Source organism: Strigops habroptila, chromosome Z (genome assembly GCF_004027225.2).
Source record: "Strigops habroptila isolate Jane chromosome Z, bStrHab1.2.pri, whole genome shotgun sequence".
Lineage (NCBI taxonomy): Eukaryota > Metazoa > Chordata > Aves > Psittaciformes > Psittacidae > Strigops > Strigops habroptila.
Window position 1 is genome coordinate 46,709,625 of NC_044302.2, and position 17,062 is coordinate 46,726,686.

Below are 17,062 nucleotides of genomic sequence, written 5' to 3' on the forward strand. Positions count from 1 at the left end.
GCACGGTGATATTTCCAACAAAAGCCAACAAACAAACCAAGGCAAAATCTAAGAGACTCAGCCCCAGGCATTTAAACTGGTAGAGAAATATGTAGCAAGCAGATAGAAGTGGCAGAGAGCTAAAGCTGCTGGCATTATTTTGGTGCTTTCATAGCAGCTGACTTCACATACAAAAGCAAATGTTAAGGACCTCTCCTATTTCACACATCAGCAATAATTTTGTAATTACTTTCCTGTTCCAGAGGGTTGTAGTCTTAGTTTTGGTCATGTAATTGAGCTGGCTAATTATTCCAGGGCCTCTTCTAGAAGACTATTTGCCTATTCATGCCTTAGCAAGGAAGGGCACGAGGTAACTTTGCGGACCCTGGCTATACAGAGAGAGAAAAGAAAGTATTTTGAAAGTTGTTGATTCTGGATTAACATAACCACTGCCACACTTTCAAAGCAAGCATTCTGGCTCTGGCACTTTGGCAGGTATGTGGTAGATTTTATCTCACACCTGCAAGTATGGAAGGGGCTGCAGATGTGGTGATTTTGGCTAGCTCTCTTTCCTGGTCAGAAATTCCAAGGTAAATTATCTTGGAGTCTGCAGATTTTGGCCAGTTGGTCTTAATTTTATCCTCAAGCCTGTTCTGCTCATATGATATTAATTAAAGCAGGAGGACATGGTACACCAAGAGTCTACCTTGTAAAGGCAGTAGGAAGGAGCGGTATTACCTGTTCTACCCTTCATCCTGATAGAAAGTGTTAAGTGTAATTCAAGTGAGGTGTGGTTACCAGTGCATCCCATCGTATGACCTGGCCCTAAGGACAGTCAGAATTATCTCCTTGGATTCATCCAAGCAAAGCACTCTACTTACACAACTATCTGAGAGGCCAGAGAGATCAATTTCACATCTCTGGAGGTTAATAGAAACATGATTTCAATGGGATCTGTGTTTGTTTCTAAAGGTATTAACAGTGATAACCAAGAAAGCATGAAGGGATGTGTCAGTGTTATATCACATCTTTAATAAGCAGGTTTCTCTCTGAGAAGAGAATGTTGAAAATAATGTATTTGTTTTGCTTCACTCAAGATCAGCTTGGAGTTGTGGTGAGGAAATGTGATTGCGAAGAAATCACTATATAACCAGACCAGCACAAGTATTGCATCAGGGATGAGTGGGTTACTGTGCAAATGCAGGGACCAGGGATGTTTTTGGCCTTATGTCCTTTTCAACCCTAACCATTCTATGATTCCATGATTACGTTTAGGTAGGCAAGGCTGCAGCTGTGCAGAGGAGTTTGCATCCTCCTCTTCAACGACAGTTCAATAACCTCAGCAGATTACCTCTCTTTAAATAAATTACAGGACAATTACAGGTCAGCGTCCAGCAACCATAATGCTGCAGATACATTACATCTTCTAATGACTCATCATTGCTTGCTTGTGAGCCAGCCCTCAAATGCACATGCTCCAGTCCACCCACTTCCTGATCTCACTTTTCCAGAGGCAAGCACCGTTAAGATCTCCCTGCCACATTTAAAACGAGGCAGTCTGGAGCACCACTCTCCTGCGACCGGGCTTTGCTTCGCAAACAGGAATGGCGCAGATCAGATCTGACCAGCCAGGCAGTGGCCCTGGGCAGGGACTGAACGTCATGTCACACACCACTCTGTGGGACCAACACAGTGGTGGGAGATTGGCAAAGCAGATGCCTGTTTTCTAGAAATGCTCTGCCCTTGCCAGGAACACCAGACTCCCCAAAAGTTTTTTTCTCAATGGGGAAGAAGTCCTGAATGAACACCTGCAGTTGTCTCAAAATAATTATCACCAGAAACCAAGGACCTATGGGGCTCTGTGGCGGCTGATCTGATCCTTTTGCTGTTCTCCCTAGAAACCTCAAAGGAATATAGAAAATTAGGCCTAATCGGACTGGATTACACTGTAAGGTTTAAAGGAGATATGAAGGCAAGAGAGCTGGCAGAGTAGCCCAGGCTTCTTTATGATGTATTTTAATACATGGAAGGAGGGGATACAGAGCTCTTCCTGGGAAGGAATTTGAACAAGAGGATTTGTTGGTGTTGCTGGACAAGCAAGTTAACAGGAATAGCCATGGCCAGCTAGTGGCCAGAAGGACTTGGGGTTGATGGAGGGTCAGTGAGAAAGAACAGAGGCAAATTGCCAGCCTTCATGCAACAGCTGCTCCACCTGCCTCCGCAGCATCATGTCCTGGGGGTTATCCTTAAAAAAGCTGTTGAAAGACCACAAAGAGTATAAAATATGTCAACCATAACCATATGAAGACTAGAGGAAACCTGTGGCAGGCTCAGGTTGCAGAGCTGCTGTGACTGTGGTGCACCACTTACTTCCGGGGAGGCAATATCGGGTGTCAAGTGGCTCTTCAGTTCAGCTGAAGAGAAGGCATTGCAATAGCACTACCCATGGACATGAAAGCCAGATGAGTTCAAAGCAGGCACCTATTTAGAATGGTCAGGATCATTAGACCACAGAGCAATTTCCTGTGAGAAGCAGCAGATTTGCATCTCTTGGTGCCTGCCACTGAAGAAAGTGTACCTTTCTTGAGCATGGGCTTCTAGCCAGGAATAAATTGATGACATGCTTCAGTGTGTCACCTAGGTCAGTCTAGAAAATTTCAGATCTATTCATCTGCAAATATGCTGTGCATGTATGCTGACCCACACGTATTTTGCCTCAAGGCAATTTGCACCACCTAACTACCTCAGTTTGTGTTTTTTGTCAAATAAACAATTTTGCTATGTTATTGTTACCATATTAGAATAGAGAGGAAAGGTGCCTGCAGAAATACTTAAACCCACAATGAAGTCCTAGAAACCCTGTCTCAGAGGAAGGCTGTAAGCATCTAAACCATTCTTCATCTCAGGCTTCCCAGACCATAACACTAACCCACGCAACACCCTGGAGAAGGGGGACAGCTTTGCAGAGAAGAAAACTGTAGTAGGGAGGCGAGGTGGGCTCAGCTTGATTGCACAGCAAGGCGCTAAGTAAGGCAGGAATAGAAACCACAGGCACTGGCACCCAGCCCTGCGTTTTAATCCCTGGGCTGTGCTTCCGGCTGCTAGCAGCCCTCCAGGGCCAAAAGCATGAAAAAAAAGGCACTTACAGCTTTCCCATTTTCCAGCCAGGTGACAGTGGGGACTGGAAGGCCGGTCGCTGCACACCGCAACGTCACCACAGACCCAAAGGTGATATTTTGGGATTCAGGAGCCTTCAGGATTCTGGCAAAAACTGCAGGAGAAGACAAATGCGCTAGTTGAACAGCGCTGTAAAGCTGAAGCTGTGCTGGCATGGGGATGCTCCCTCTCCAGTAGGTCTTGAAATAAGCCCCATGAATAAAAGCAGAGCATACCACGGGCTTCCCAGTGAGCGACAGATTTTGGAGACGGATGAGGAGGCAAAAGAAAGTGATCAGCATGGTTATGTTCTGCACCTTACAGACCAAAATTTTACCTCTGAAATTTCTACATCATCTGAGTTCAATGCCTCAGAGGAGGCAATGAGCAAAAAACACAAGGGCGAACTCACTCTCCCATGTAGTGTACACATGGGAGAGCTTACAGCAAGTACACAGCAAGCTACCATGCTGCCCTGTCAAGAGTCACCTCATGTGAAACTTATTCAAAACCATCAAGGGGGACCATTGGGATGTTACATACCATGAAGGTTAAGGGTCGGATAAGCTCCTCAGTGTGACCACAGTGATTAGGAGTTACCATGGAGAGCTGCAAACCCCAACATCTTCCATGCCACAACAACCTACCCTGAGGGGAGAGACTCCAACACTGGATTATGGGGGAATGGCTTTGGGAAGATGCAATTGCAGGGAGAAAGTAGGTTTTCTAAGTGGCTTTCCATTTCTACAGCACTTGATTCCTTTATGGGCAGTTTGAAGATGAGCAAGATAAGCACTCAGCTGCCCTGATTTTCTTTTCTCTTTTTTTTTTTTTTCTTTTTGGGTGAGGAGGGTGTGGGTGAAAAGAAAACTGTAGTATTTATTTTTGCTGAAAACTTATTTCAACGAAGAAACACAACTCCGATGGCCTTCACAAGCTGTATTTCAGCTGCTGTACTTGGACTACATAGAGGAAAGCAAACAAGAGAGATATTTTTCAAATGGAACATTTGAGTTTTGACCCAAAATTTTTAATGGAGATACCCGAATGTCTGTGCAGAAGCAGGTTGAGTAGCTCTGTACAATTTCTTACTCCAATTTCTCCTGCTTAGTGAGATAACACTTTGGGCTGCACAGCAGTAACTAGAAACCTCCATGAGAAATTTTAGTAAGCAGGGGGGTTTCTCTTGGAGTTCTCAGACAAGCCTGATTATCTTCTTAACCACATTTTCTACCTGTATGGTTCCCCTTACCGTCATATCTGATCATGTCAAGGTCATCTGTGTCTGCTCAGCACACCTCTTGACTGGCCGCTGGTTGCTCCCAGATGGAGACCTCCAGTGCAGAGCAATTAGAAGACCAATTGAGTGCCCCTTCAGAAAATGAATATCTGTCCCCACCACTTGGGATGATGGGAACACTTTGTCTGCAAAATTTCAGTTGGAATGAAAAAAATATCTGCTTTCCACATAGTCCTTCCACCCAGTCCTGTTCTGGGAAGGGGCTGAGATCCTTGTTAACAAAAAGCCTAAAACCAGATTTTGCTCATGGATAGGCAACACTAAGAGTACATTTCAGCCCAGAAACTGTTTTGGCTTAGGAGCACAGCCTCTAAAGAAGGTCCTTTAGGGAAGGGGTTTTTAAGAAGATTAAAGTCAATGAAGTGAAAAGAGTGGGAAGATACGTATTATATTCAGCTCCTTAATTGCTCTACAGTCTCCAAGCAGTCCCTCACTGTCAGTGCTTGGTGCCACTTGCTTAAAATCAAAGCAGAGCTGCTTTGGGGCTGCTGAAACCCCCTGCCCCTCAGCAAGGCAGCAGGTACAAAGCTCCACCACTAACAAGAAAAGCTGCAGCCACTGGCCAGGAAGTTTACTGGTGAATAATAAGTGGAATGAAAGCTTTGCCTGAAATTTCACTTCAGGCCATTAACACCAGATGGTTATGAATTCAGGTCTGAATGCTCCGGGCCAACCTCATAATTACTTTTATATTTCAGTCAGAGAAATACTAAACTTTTGGGCCTGTCTCCTGGCAGCCTTGATGTGCATATGGCTCCCACTGAAGCCAGCATGTTAGGTCCCAGAGCCAGAATATGTCCCTTACTGCTTTTCTCATGCTGCTGCTGATTTCTCAGTGTGCTGCTGGGACCCTGCCTGCCTGACAGCTCTGCTGCTCACATCCTGCTCAGCTTAATTACCACTGAGAGAAGTCCTCTAACAGCACCCTGTTAGCAGGTGCCAGACACAGGTGCGTATGCCCTCCTCTGTACCTGCTGCTGTCCCAAAATCTGTAAGGATCTTTTAGCCAGGAATAAAAAAGCCACGTTTTGAAAATGATGGCAGTTGAACAAGCAGGGACGAAAGCCACAGGGAGTGTGGCGGCTAAACCTGCTCATGCACGAGAAAGCTGCATCCCACTCCCTGGCGTCCTCCTCCCAGTGCTGATCATGGCACTAGCTTTACTAGTCCACCACACCGCTGGCGCGAGTGCTCATTTGTCAGCACAGGGAAGGCGAAGGGTCAGGCCATTCACACTTAAAACACCAAACACAGGGATTGTGTGCAGTTCTGGTGTCCTCAACATAAAAAGGACATGGAGCTATTGGACCAAGTCCAGAGGAGGCCACAAGGGTGATAAGGGGGCTGGAGCACCTCTCCTAGGAAGACAGGCTGAGAAAGCTGGGGCTGTTCAGGCTGGAGAAGAGCAGGCTGCGTGGAGACCTCATAGCAGCTTTCCAGTATCTGAAGAGGGCCTACAAGGATGCTGGGGAGGGTCTCTCCAGGGACTGTAGTGATAGGACAAGTGGTGATGGGTTCAAACTTAAACAGGGGAACTTCAGGTTAGCTATAAGGAAGAAGTTCTTTACTGTGAGGGTGGTGAGGCACTGGAATGGGTTGCCCAGGGAGGTTGTGAATGCTCCATTTCTGGCAGTGTTCCAGGCCAGATTGGACAGAGCCTTGGGCAACATGCTCTGGTGTGAGGAATCCCTGCCCATGGCAAGGGGGTTGGAACTAGATGGTCTTAATGTCCTTTCCAACCCTAACTATTCTATGATTCTATGATTCTATAAAAAATCCAGCAACAGCTGCTAAGCATTCACATGTTCCTAGTGGAAAGTACTGCAGGTGTATTATGAAGCACTGGGAGGGATGGCTGAAAAAAAAAGCGGACCCATCAGGAAATAAGTTTATTTCCAAAGTGTGGAAGAATGGAAGTTCCTACTATCCCCAGTGTCATGATGTGCATTTCTGCTTGAAGTTCAGATGTAATACTTTAACATTTCAACTGCTTACATTTGCATGCTTTTTTAAAGTAAAGTTCAGCTTTTTAACTGAAGTACTTAGCTCCAGATACTGTGAATTGAACAACCTGGGTTCTTTTTACCTTAATTTATTTGTAAGTGAGAAATTCCCTGGGACAAAGGCTGGACTCCCCAGGTCCCAACATGCTTTGGACTGCCACTGATGGCACATCCAGGGACACATTTTCCAAAATGGAAATCTATTGGGAATCACCATAAAAAAAAAAAAAAAAAGCATCAAATTTTTCTCGGTCCCATCATCTGTGGGTGGATAACGGACACATTGATGCTGCTGGCAGACTCAGCTGCTGTGGGAAAGCCAGGATGGGCTATACGAGAGCAGCCAGTGTCACCTTGCACCAGTGCAAAGAGGGGTAAGATCACCAAGATGAGCTTGGGGTCAATTTTGGTGACTACATCAGCAAGGAAATCTGTCTTATAGGTAAATGGAGAAACCCAGTCCCCAAAATTATGACTTTTTTTCCCACACCATGTTACACAAAGATGCAAAGCTGAGGAAGAAAGATCGACCCTGATGTTGCCAACCTAAGCAACTGCCTGGAAGAGGCTGGTGAAAGGCAGGAAGAGGAAGAACAGGAAATTGCAATAAGTGTTTGCAAAGTTCCCTTTATTTGGTGGGCTCAGGACATTGTTTTGTTTTCATTTTGCTTCAGAATGAAAATTCCCCCAAAACAGGTGATTTATAATGCTTCTTTTCCAGATCTTCATGAAAGTGGATTTTGCCAGGACCTCTGCTTGTTTAGCTACATCGCCACTAGGACAACAACATTCATATCAAGACACCCAGGCTCTCAGTGCTGGGTTTACCCAAGGGCATGCCAAAAAACAGTTAGGGAAGGCGGGCGAAGAGGTCTTCATTTATTTATTTATTGAAGTGGAAAATAAAATAGAGGAGCTGGAAACGAAACCCGCCAGCTGAAAGCCAAGCCAGCACGTTCAGTTTCGCTCCCAAGCCCCTTAATAAATGTCCTTTCTTTTACAGCCCTGATAAATGATGTGCTGTGCACTGCAGGGCTTGCTAGGAGGTATCTGCACCAAGGCCAGCTGCTCTCGTTTCTGAGAATTATGTAACATCATCTAGTCCAAACAGTAGGGCTTTATTTCAGTCACAAAATTTTTATGCTATAAAAAGATGAAAGCAGGGCCCCTTGCCCAGCCCCCAGTTTGAACAGCTAACTCTTTCCAGGTGACTTTGTTTTCCCGTTGCCTTTGACTGAGCTGTGTTTCATTTCCAGGGTTTGGGGCCTGATCCTGAACTCCTGGCACATGCCTGCCCTCTAACTGAGTAAGGCCTGTTGTTCTCCTAAAGCAGGCTTGATTGGGCCAGTCATATCCAGGCAGCAGCCTGGGTGGCCCGTGGCCATGCTGCTGCTTTCAGGGAAGGGCAAAGTGATGCCCTTAGGAAACCCTCATGAGCACAGCCCCACTGCAGGAAGATACCCCATCTAGCCAGGGTTTCATAAGCCTTAATGTTGGCTTTGATGCACCAAGCTCAGTCAAGCACTGGGGTGGGGGGTGGGAGGGGTTTCCAGAGCCTCTTCGGTGAACCTTGACTTTCAGAGAACATGTGCAACATTTGCCAAAGTACCTGAATTAACCCAGCCTGTCAACACCCGTGTGTAGTCATATTTAAGAGTTTGTTATTAGTCCTGGCATACACTAAAGCATACCTGATAGTCCAAACTGATGTAAGGCCACCAAGAGCTAAACTTGTGTTAGCAACTGCCTGGCAACTGTGGGTGCATGCTCCCTTACTACCGCAGTCTGTGCCTGGCCTAAAATATGAGCCAGACCTCATACATTCATACTGATAGATCTGATATGTCAACCTCTTCCACTTTCCCATATTGTTTTGCTTTTATCATGAAAAATTACTTTTTGGGTGAGTATGGCCAGGCCTTATGCCAAATCTTTTATTCCAGCTACACTGCAAAACACAGTGGGTAAAAGCAACCCCCATGTGGAAAAAGTGTTTTCCTTTGGTGCAGTTGGTGCTGTGCTGAGGACCACTGTGTCTACATTGGTGGGGAGATTGGTAAGGCACACATTGCCTCAGAAACTTTCCTGATATAAATACCCTAGCGAAGACTTTGCAGTGTGTACTGTCCATGGGTAAGCATTTAGGAGCTAAACTGCAAGCATTTTTTTGATTGCATTCACCGATGTTCCCATAGCTCTTCTGTAGCTGAAGCATGACAGATTGAAATGACTCCTTCTATAACGAGGAGCTCTCTGGGCTTGGATCTTGCTTACTAATCAGTAAAAAATCATTTATGCTTGCCACCTATATGCTCTGAAGAGCCATAAGCTTGCGCCAATGTGTTTGCAGTCTTTTGCCAGTGAGAAGTCTGGTTGTCTAAATCCCCATTCAGACTCATTCATCTCACATCCATTCACTCTTTCTGACAAGTCTAAAACAGGCAGTCAAGGAGAGCTAACAAGCACAGGGGCTACAATTTCATTCCCACCGGTGAGAGATGAGGGGAGGTCTGACAAATACATTTTATATGCACTCAGAAAGCGACAGCATTTGTGTTTTCTGACATTTCAAATTAACCCGTGTAAAATCCCAACAATTCTTGAAATACCAAGGCTGAGAACAGGCCACACATCATGCTCATGAATCAGCGGTTGCGGAGACAGCCACACTGAGCTGTGTGCAGCAGCTAATTGCATGCCAAGAGCCATGGCTGAAGGAGCAAGGCACAGTGTCTGTAGCTGACATGACAGGACCAAATCCCAGCACAGGAAACAAAACAAATCCTTCTGTAAGCATGGTCAGCAACTCCTCTTTCAGTGGCAGTGACAGGCTCTGCACATGGCTCACCACATGACTCTGTATGGGAACAGCTCACATTGTGCCTTAGCCACTGCTAGAAGCATGCTATCACCCTCCGACTCACTTCCAAAATTGCTGGTTTAATAATTAAATCCCAAGGTCAGTTTTGCTTTGATCTCTGAGTATTTCTTACCAAAACTGCAGCATTATATTTTTGCAAGCCTACCAAGTAATAACAAAGAGGAGCAAAATGCCACAGGCAAAGCTGACACTTTCATTTTACCAAATTGCTTACCTATTTTATTTAATCCCTGTCCAAACATGATTATTGCCAGAGAATCATATGTATACATATTATCAAAAGAAAAAATTGTACAAATGCAATAGGAAATGCACACAACCACTGTATTATTTCTCTAGGAACAGACCCGTTAGGTATGGGCCCCAGAAGAGCAAGCTGCAGAAGCACTGTAAGCAAGCAGTACTTGATCATTCTCCAGCCCCTCATCTGGTTATTGTGGTAATGTGGGAGGAGAACCCCCTAATACAATTGAAATATCCCTGTTTCATGCAAAATCTCAAACTCTCCAAGCTCTTCTGGCTCTTGATACATGCAGTAGTTCTAACATCTTATGCAGCACAGGCCAGACAACCTAGCAATACATGGACACACAGCCTGGAGACTGAGGCTGTGAGATGGACAGCAAGGACAGTTCGAGTTCTGTGTGGAATGGAGGTGGAGGAAAACACAACATCTTGAATCATATCCCTTCAGATTCTAAGCTATGATATCTGATATCAAAGCAAGTTTTTCTTAGCAAGGCAATAGTTTTTCAAGGTAACCTTACTTTAGGGTGAACTCCAGGATTTATGGATGGTAGGACAATTTGCATCAGCAGAAGAACTCGTATAATGTTAAATGCACCAGCCAGCACAGTAACCTCTTGGCTGTGGAAGACTTTGCACAGCATCTAGATGTCCCTGGAATCCTAAGATCAGACCCTGCAAATATCCAAAGCTATAATAACCAGGAGTAAAATGTAAATAGATAGCTTATATCCTGTGTAACTATATAAAACCCATTCTGTACAAGTGTTCATTTCTATATACTGAGCAAATACCAGATTCAAGGACAAGCGAGAACAATGTGTTCAAATTACTTCCCAAGGAAATGAATGAGGAAATACTTTTCGTGTCAGTACTAGTCTTATATATGTGTTTGGTTTCTTTGAAGGAAAGACCCCTCTAAACTTCTCCATGCTCTGGCTTTTCTACAGTATGGAGACACAGTATGTGCACTAAACTCTGCCATTACCCATTATTGCATGTGAAACTGGAAAAGAAGTTCCCTCTCTCCTAGTCAAAAAACAACTTTTTTGCTTGTTCCAGTCGTGACCAAAACCCATCACGAGCACTGCAAGGCCACGACCACTCTGCCTGCACATACTGAAATCTCCACATCTGCACACAGGTTTCCATCTCTCACACTCTCAGGAACAGAGCAGGCAGTTATGGAAATCACTGGGATACCCAAAACTGAGAAAAGCCCTGCAGCATCCTGGCATCTGGTCTCCACCAATGAGTAATAGCAGTGCCATAAATTTAATTATATGCCACGTGAAAAGTACTTCCTTTAATCTATTTTAAAATGCTGATAGCAGTAGCTGCTAGGATGTTTCTTATTTTGAGGTGATGATAGCAAGTAGCCTGTTCCCTGCTCACCCTATCCATCATATGTGTTTGGTTTTCAATGCTGGAAATTATGTTAGTCCCTCCTTACACAGATATCCATCTTCATTCCCTGTTCTCAACTCCTATTTTGAGAAGCCCATTTTGTGAGGCTCTGCCTGGGGCTGCATTCAATTTCGGAGATGTGAGGGGACCATTCCTACACAGAGCAGCACTACAGTGGACACTTTCTGTTCCACAGTATAGGCACACGCACACTAGAAACATGTGTGATACTAGAACTGGAGTTACTACTAGAAGCAAAATCTAGAGTTGTGCAGATTGGAAGAGGCAAGAGCAGGGCTTTCACCTCCGCCAAGGCTACCTGGGTGAGAAAGATGTAAGAGGTCCTTGGAAGACAGAAGGCACCAGCCTCAGAAAAAGTGGTATTGGTCCACATACAACTTACCAAAACTGGACTTTTTAACAGATTTTATGAAAATTCCAGGTTACCTTCAGAACCCTCCTTTCTGTATCTTCAGCCCCAGCTCTATCTCGGTTTCTCAGTGTGAAAAGGCAGCCAGTTCAGGATAGTTGTCTCAGTTTGCACTAGCCTCCTTTATCTGATTGTTATGGGTATTGTCTATCCTCTGCTTTCTTTGTTCTTGTGCAGGAAGCACATCCTTCCCAGGTACTCAACAGAGTTTACAAGCCACAGGGGTTTTGTCTGCAGTAAATATTTTTTTTCTTACAACCACAATTCATGCAACAATCTGAGAAATTCATATATTTTTTAAGTGCCCTTCCAAACTTTTTGCTAGGGAAAAGAGGTTTGCACAGAGGGAAATAAAAGGCTCAAATGCCTATTAAAGAATTGCTCATATATGCCTTGTCAGAAACCTCATGGTCCCAGGAAACTTGCTTTGCAGCTTCTCAGTGCAGGAGGCCATCCCACGACAATCGCTCTAAGGCAGCATGCATCTCATGTCTCTGTCACAGCAAAGCAAGCCTCTGGAATAAAGTGAATGGCTTACGCTTGTTTGTTCATTTGCTAAAGGTCTGAGGCTGTTTTCTTTGTCCTGTGGCTGACCCTGTTACCCTGTAATTAGGGGTATGATCATATCTGCAGCATCTGAGAACCTTGGGATGACTGTGGTGAATGTAGTAAGTAGGAGGAGATTTAATAAGATATTCTGGGCTTTCAGTAATGCCCATGCCACCCTGCTGAGGCCAGTTAATTACTTTGGTGTAATTACAGCCAAGCTCAGCACTATTTACTTTCCCTGTAATGCTCCTTTCCACAAAACTCTTCACAATTTTTAGTAGCAGACTGCAGTATTCACCACTTACTGCCATAGAACACTGCCTGCATGCATGTACACCAGCATCATTGAAGACAGGGAATGAAATTTTTTCCCAGGGTTTCTGCTTCTCTTTATGGCAGAGCTACTCTTGCTCAGTGTTGGTATCAGAATTCCCCTGAGGAATTTGCACCCAGCATTTAAATGCAAAACTGCGAATTTCCTTGTCAGTCTGCTGTTTGGCAATCCATCTCACCAAAAACATCCTACCTCAGAAGATGGCACAGATAAAAATCCAGATTTCACATCGATAGATGATCTATGGGCAACATGGGAAGAGTCAGGGTAACAGTGCTGACTGGCTGCTTTGGCGTTCTCTCAATATCTCCCTTTCTTATTTCATCTATGCCAAGTATAGACGTGTTGACACAAAACTGTAGAAGACTTTCTGGATGGCACATCTGGAGCCAGATTTCATTTGAAATAGGGCCCATCTCTGGAACGTGGTATATCCAAATTGATAGATTAGCTGACTAAATACATACTTTCAATCTTGTTTTTTGAATTATGGTGTGACTTTCATGTCTTTTGATTTATCTGTGATGCAAATTTGTCCCGAGGTCCACAAAACAGCTGAAGGAAGCTAGTGCTTTACACTCAGTGGGCATAGTCTGTTAACTAAGTAGCCAAGGCACTGCTTTCTATCGTTATCTGGTCTGCTGTCCCCTCACTGCCTTCCAGAATCAGACAAAATGATAAACTAAAAAAAAAATAAAAATAAAAATAAAAAATCTGGGCCAAATCTGCACATGTCCTGGCAGAACCTTCTCTTTGAAGAAATGATTCTCCAAGGAAAACTTTCCTGTTTTTAAGGTTAAAGCGGTTCTCACAAGTGGCTTATAGGGGGACATTTTTGTGGCCTGTGGCAGGGTGTTATTTTAGTAGCTAGTAATAGGCAATAAACTGTGGGCAGGAAAAGACTTCTATCTACCAGGGCTGGAATGCAAAAACAAACAACATCTAAGTTAAGGGAGCCTGAGGAGTACTGCTTCTACCCTTGTTTTGATTTATTTGCTTTGCATGCTGTCACTTAGGAGCACAGAAGGAAGCAGAGCAGCAATGCTTCGACAGAGGGATGAATGAAATTGCCTGGATAAAGAAAGGATCAGTAGCCCTCACCCAGTGCCCATTCAGCCAGTTGAAAACTGCAGAGAAGATGTGACCCAAAAATGTCACTAAACCCATTGAGAATCCAGTTGGTTTCTTGATGAGCACACTGGACCTTCCAGCACTTGCCCAAGTTAATTTGTTTGTTTGTTTCGTGACAGGTGATTGCTGATTTCTAGACATGCCTTTGTACAGTGATGATTTCAAAACTAAACATTATTGCACAGTATACTCCAAAACTCTGAATTCCACAACTCTCTGGTGCCACAGGCTGGAGATGGAGCTCAACTTCATGTAAATCACAAGATGAAGGTGCATCTAACTCAGCATGCAACCAACAGGACCATCTGTGTACTCTTCCTTTCACATTACGGTCCATGTATTTATGTCCTTTTTCTTTCTTGTTCAACATTAAAAACGCATCACTGGGAAAACTGGGAAGATCAGAGGTTTCACCAGCTGAGTGCAACACCTAGAAAGGCACAACAGGAAGCTTGTTCTTCATTCTCAGGTGAAGAAAAGCCTTTATTTCAGGATTTCTGCACATGAAGTCCCAGTATGCAAGGCTAAAAAGCACAGTAGACAGTTCAGGCTGTCTTCCTGTAGCGAAAGACTTCCATACACATGCTTCTGTTGGAATGGAAGGACACCCTCAGAAGAAAATTCCACCTTCAGTTGTGTTAGTGTTAATCCACCATGACCCTTTGCACATTTCAATGGTAGTAACTCCATTTGTTTCCAGAAAACGCTTTGGCATTTTTGCATTCATAGCTTTATGCCTCATCTATAAACAGCTGTTACTTTTAAGGTCTAAAAAATTCATGGTCAACTTTTCAATTTCTTTTGTGACTTTTTTGGTTTGAAGAATAAAAACATAAAGGACAAGAGCCTATTCTACCAATTCGTAAAGAGGCACTTTCCTTCCCCAGGGAGAGAAAGATACCTTCTCCAAAACGCAGCAGAAAATTCTGCCAGAGCACAGACCCCAGGTCAGGCGATCAAGCCTGTAAATCATGGCAAAATGTATTGATTTACTGCTGTTTTGCATTAGATGCTTCTTGTTTGAAGCAGGAATTGTATATACCTTTAATATTGGTTATAAGCACCACATCTGAAAAAGATAGGAAGAGGTTAAAGCAACAGTATCCAGTGGAATTTATTTTGCACATTAAATTAAAAAAAAAACATACCAGGCAGCCTCTCTCTGTGTCTGAATGGCAGGCATGCTTATAATAGGAATATTCCCATGCTTCTTACCAGGCAAGAGATCGTGGCTTTAAATTTATTCTTTTAATGTCATAGCATTTATACATCATGGGTATGGAGAATATCATTGTTACCCATGTCAAGCCATGGGGACCACAGAGGGTGTACAGTTTTAGGCAGCAGGCCCACAAGCTGAACCTGATGAGCTCTTGTATAGCTTTTGCTGAGTTGTTCCTATTAATGGACTGGATTTATGTCACTTGCAAATAGCAATGAAAACCAAAATTCCTCCAGTTCTACAGCCTATGTTACATAAACAGCTGTCCAGTGCATGAAGGAAAAAACAGATGAAAGTTTCACTAATGCTGCCTGTCATGCAAAACCTACAGATTTAAAATGCGCAGACAAAGGCCAAGAAATGCATTCTTGGCACAGCCTAGAAGTCTATACCCTGCCCTCAATTTTCACAGACATCAATTGGAATTTCTGCACTGAGGACAACACTCAACATTATTGAAGGCAATAGTTGCTCTCCTATTTATTTCCAAAGAAGTGCTCTCCAGGTAAAACTAGATGGAACATCTTAGCCATCTCAGCCAACATCTTGTCAATAAACTTCAGCCTTCAGACATCTGTGTGAACTACAGATCAGGCAAGCAAGTAAATGTTTCTATTCTACCACAGTCTTGAAACTTGGATTCATCCAGGAACTTTTCAGCCACAGATTCACTTTGGGCATCAGTACAGCAATCAACAGGAAATTCGTATAAATCCATTGGCAAGGTACTGCTTCACTGAGTATAAAATGTTTTTCTATCATTAGCAGAAGTGTTCATTACCAAGACTGATAATGTAGACATTAAACAGCTAATTAGGAAAATGCTTAAGATGATAGAAAATGAATACAAAACTGCAGGTCAGAAAAGTTACCTCCAGGAAATTAAAAACACATTTATTGCCAAACAGTCAAGATTGTTCCTTTATCTCAACGCACATATTACCTCCTATAGCTGTCTCTGGACATATATGAGCAACAGGAAGTCATCCTCACACCCTAATTTTAACACAATTAGCAAACTGATCAGTGTTCATTTGCTTTGCTTTGCAGAGTGGTGTGGAGAAGGCTTGTTTCTGTATAATGCACTTCTGCCTCACACCAGTACTTCTACTAGTCCTTTTTCTGTAAGTTGTATGACTGTAAGTAATTTGACAAAGGAACCAAACCCAAAGGGGTAAAGCTGACTCAATACACCAATGCAGCTTCCGCACAGCTGTAAACCAGCGCACTGGTGGAAGACCACTTCATAGTGACCCCAGCACATGTCAGAGAGAATCTACCATGCTTCTCCAAGGTACCCCTTCAGAGCTAAATAAGAGGCATGTGTGTGTCATTTAATTGCTACAGGACACACAAAGATCATAAAAATAGTGTGTAACTTTCCTTCAGTAGGAGGACTGGCTAACTTCATGGCTGCTTACATGGGTCTTTCAGCTCAACACTTGTCTCTTGTATCCCTTCCCCGTCCCTCACCTCTTGTGCCTGCTTCCTAACATCAAATCAAGAGGATGCCCCATGTTCTGCTTCTCCTCCTAACACCCTCCGGGCACCCCAGGCAGCCTTCTGGTGAAGCCAGTGCTGTCCATGGGCTCAGCACGCTTCCCAGTGAAGACTTCAGATCTTCCCACACACGCAGCAGTCAGATCCATTATAATCATATTTCCAACCCTCATGGATTATGCCTTATAAGGAGAAAATCTTTTTCACCATCACTTGTCCAAATTCAAGCAGATTTGCCCTGAACTTGCAGAAAAACACAGTCCAAAAGGACAGGCTTTTTTCAACCTGTTTAATTAAAATCTTAGAGCAGCTCAATAACTGATTTGAGTTCATCACATGAACTCTGTACCTGAAACATGTCCCAGGAGAGGAAGCAGGCTGGACTGGATCAGGACCAGTCTATGCAGGGGACAGCACCCAGACAATCCTTATCTCCTTCCCCTCATATGCTGATGAAAACCAGGAACAACTGGAAAATCAGTTCCACTAAGGGAAGCCTCCATTGCTTTCTTTTTCCTGACAAGAACTGCACCTGAATTTTCATCTAAAATCATTACTCAACTTATATTAACTTTGCTTTTAAAAGAATAAACCTTTTAAAAGACTAAAGCTGTGCTTTTTAAAGTAATAAACAGAGGCCAGTACTATAAATGTTAAGGAAAGTCGACAAGGAACAGAATAAAAATATTTGGAAAATCAGAATAGCAGGATTTTTCAAACTGTTTTACCCTGTACTGCTGAAACCAGACAAGAAATAGAACTGCAAGGCACCTCAGCGGTGTAAATGCTTGGGCCAAGATTATCATCAGCTTGAATGAGTGGATCCTGCATAGATAATTTTACTTGTCTGAGGCTTGCTGTAGTTTCTGGGCCCAGCTTCAGCAAGTCATATAAGCATGTGCCTGACTATATGCGCATTAAGGA

The 17,062-nt window shown here is 43.7% G+C and overlaps 1 protein-coding gene across 2 annotated transcripts in view; it reads right to left on the minus strand.

The window, feature by feature from the left end:
• Positions 1-17,062, minus strand: part of MUSK (muscle associated receptor tyrosine kinase) — a 53,836-nt gene that overhangs the window by 24,190 nt on the left and 12,584 nt on the right. For both annotated transcript variants that reach the window (XM_030471176.1, XM_030471175.1), the window contains exon 6: positions 3,126-3,250. In XM_030471176.1, coding sequence (XP_030327036.1) covers positions 3,126-3,250 — 125 coding nt within the window. The remainder of the gene's footprint in view (positions 1-3,125; positions 3,251-17,062) is intronic.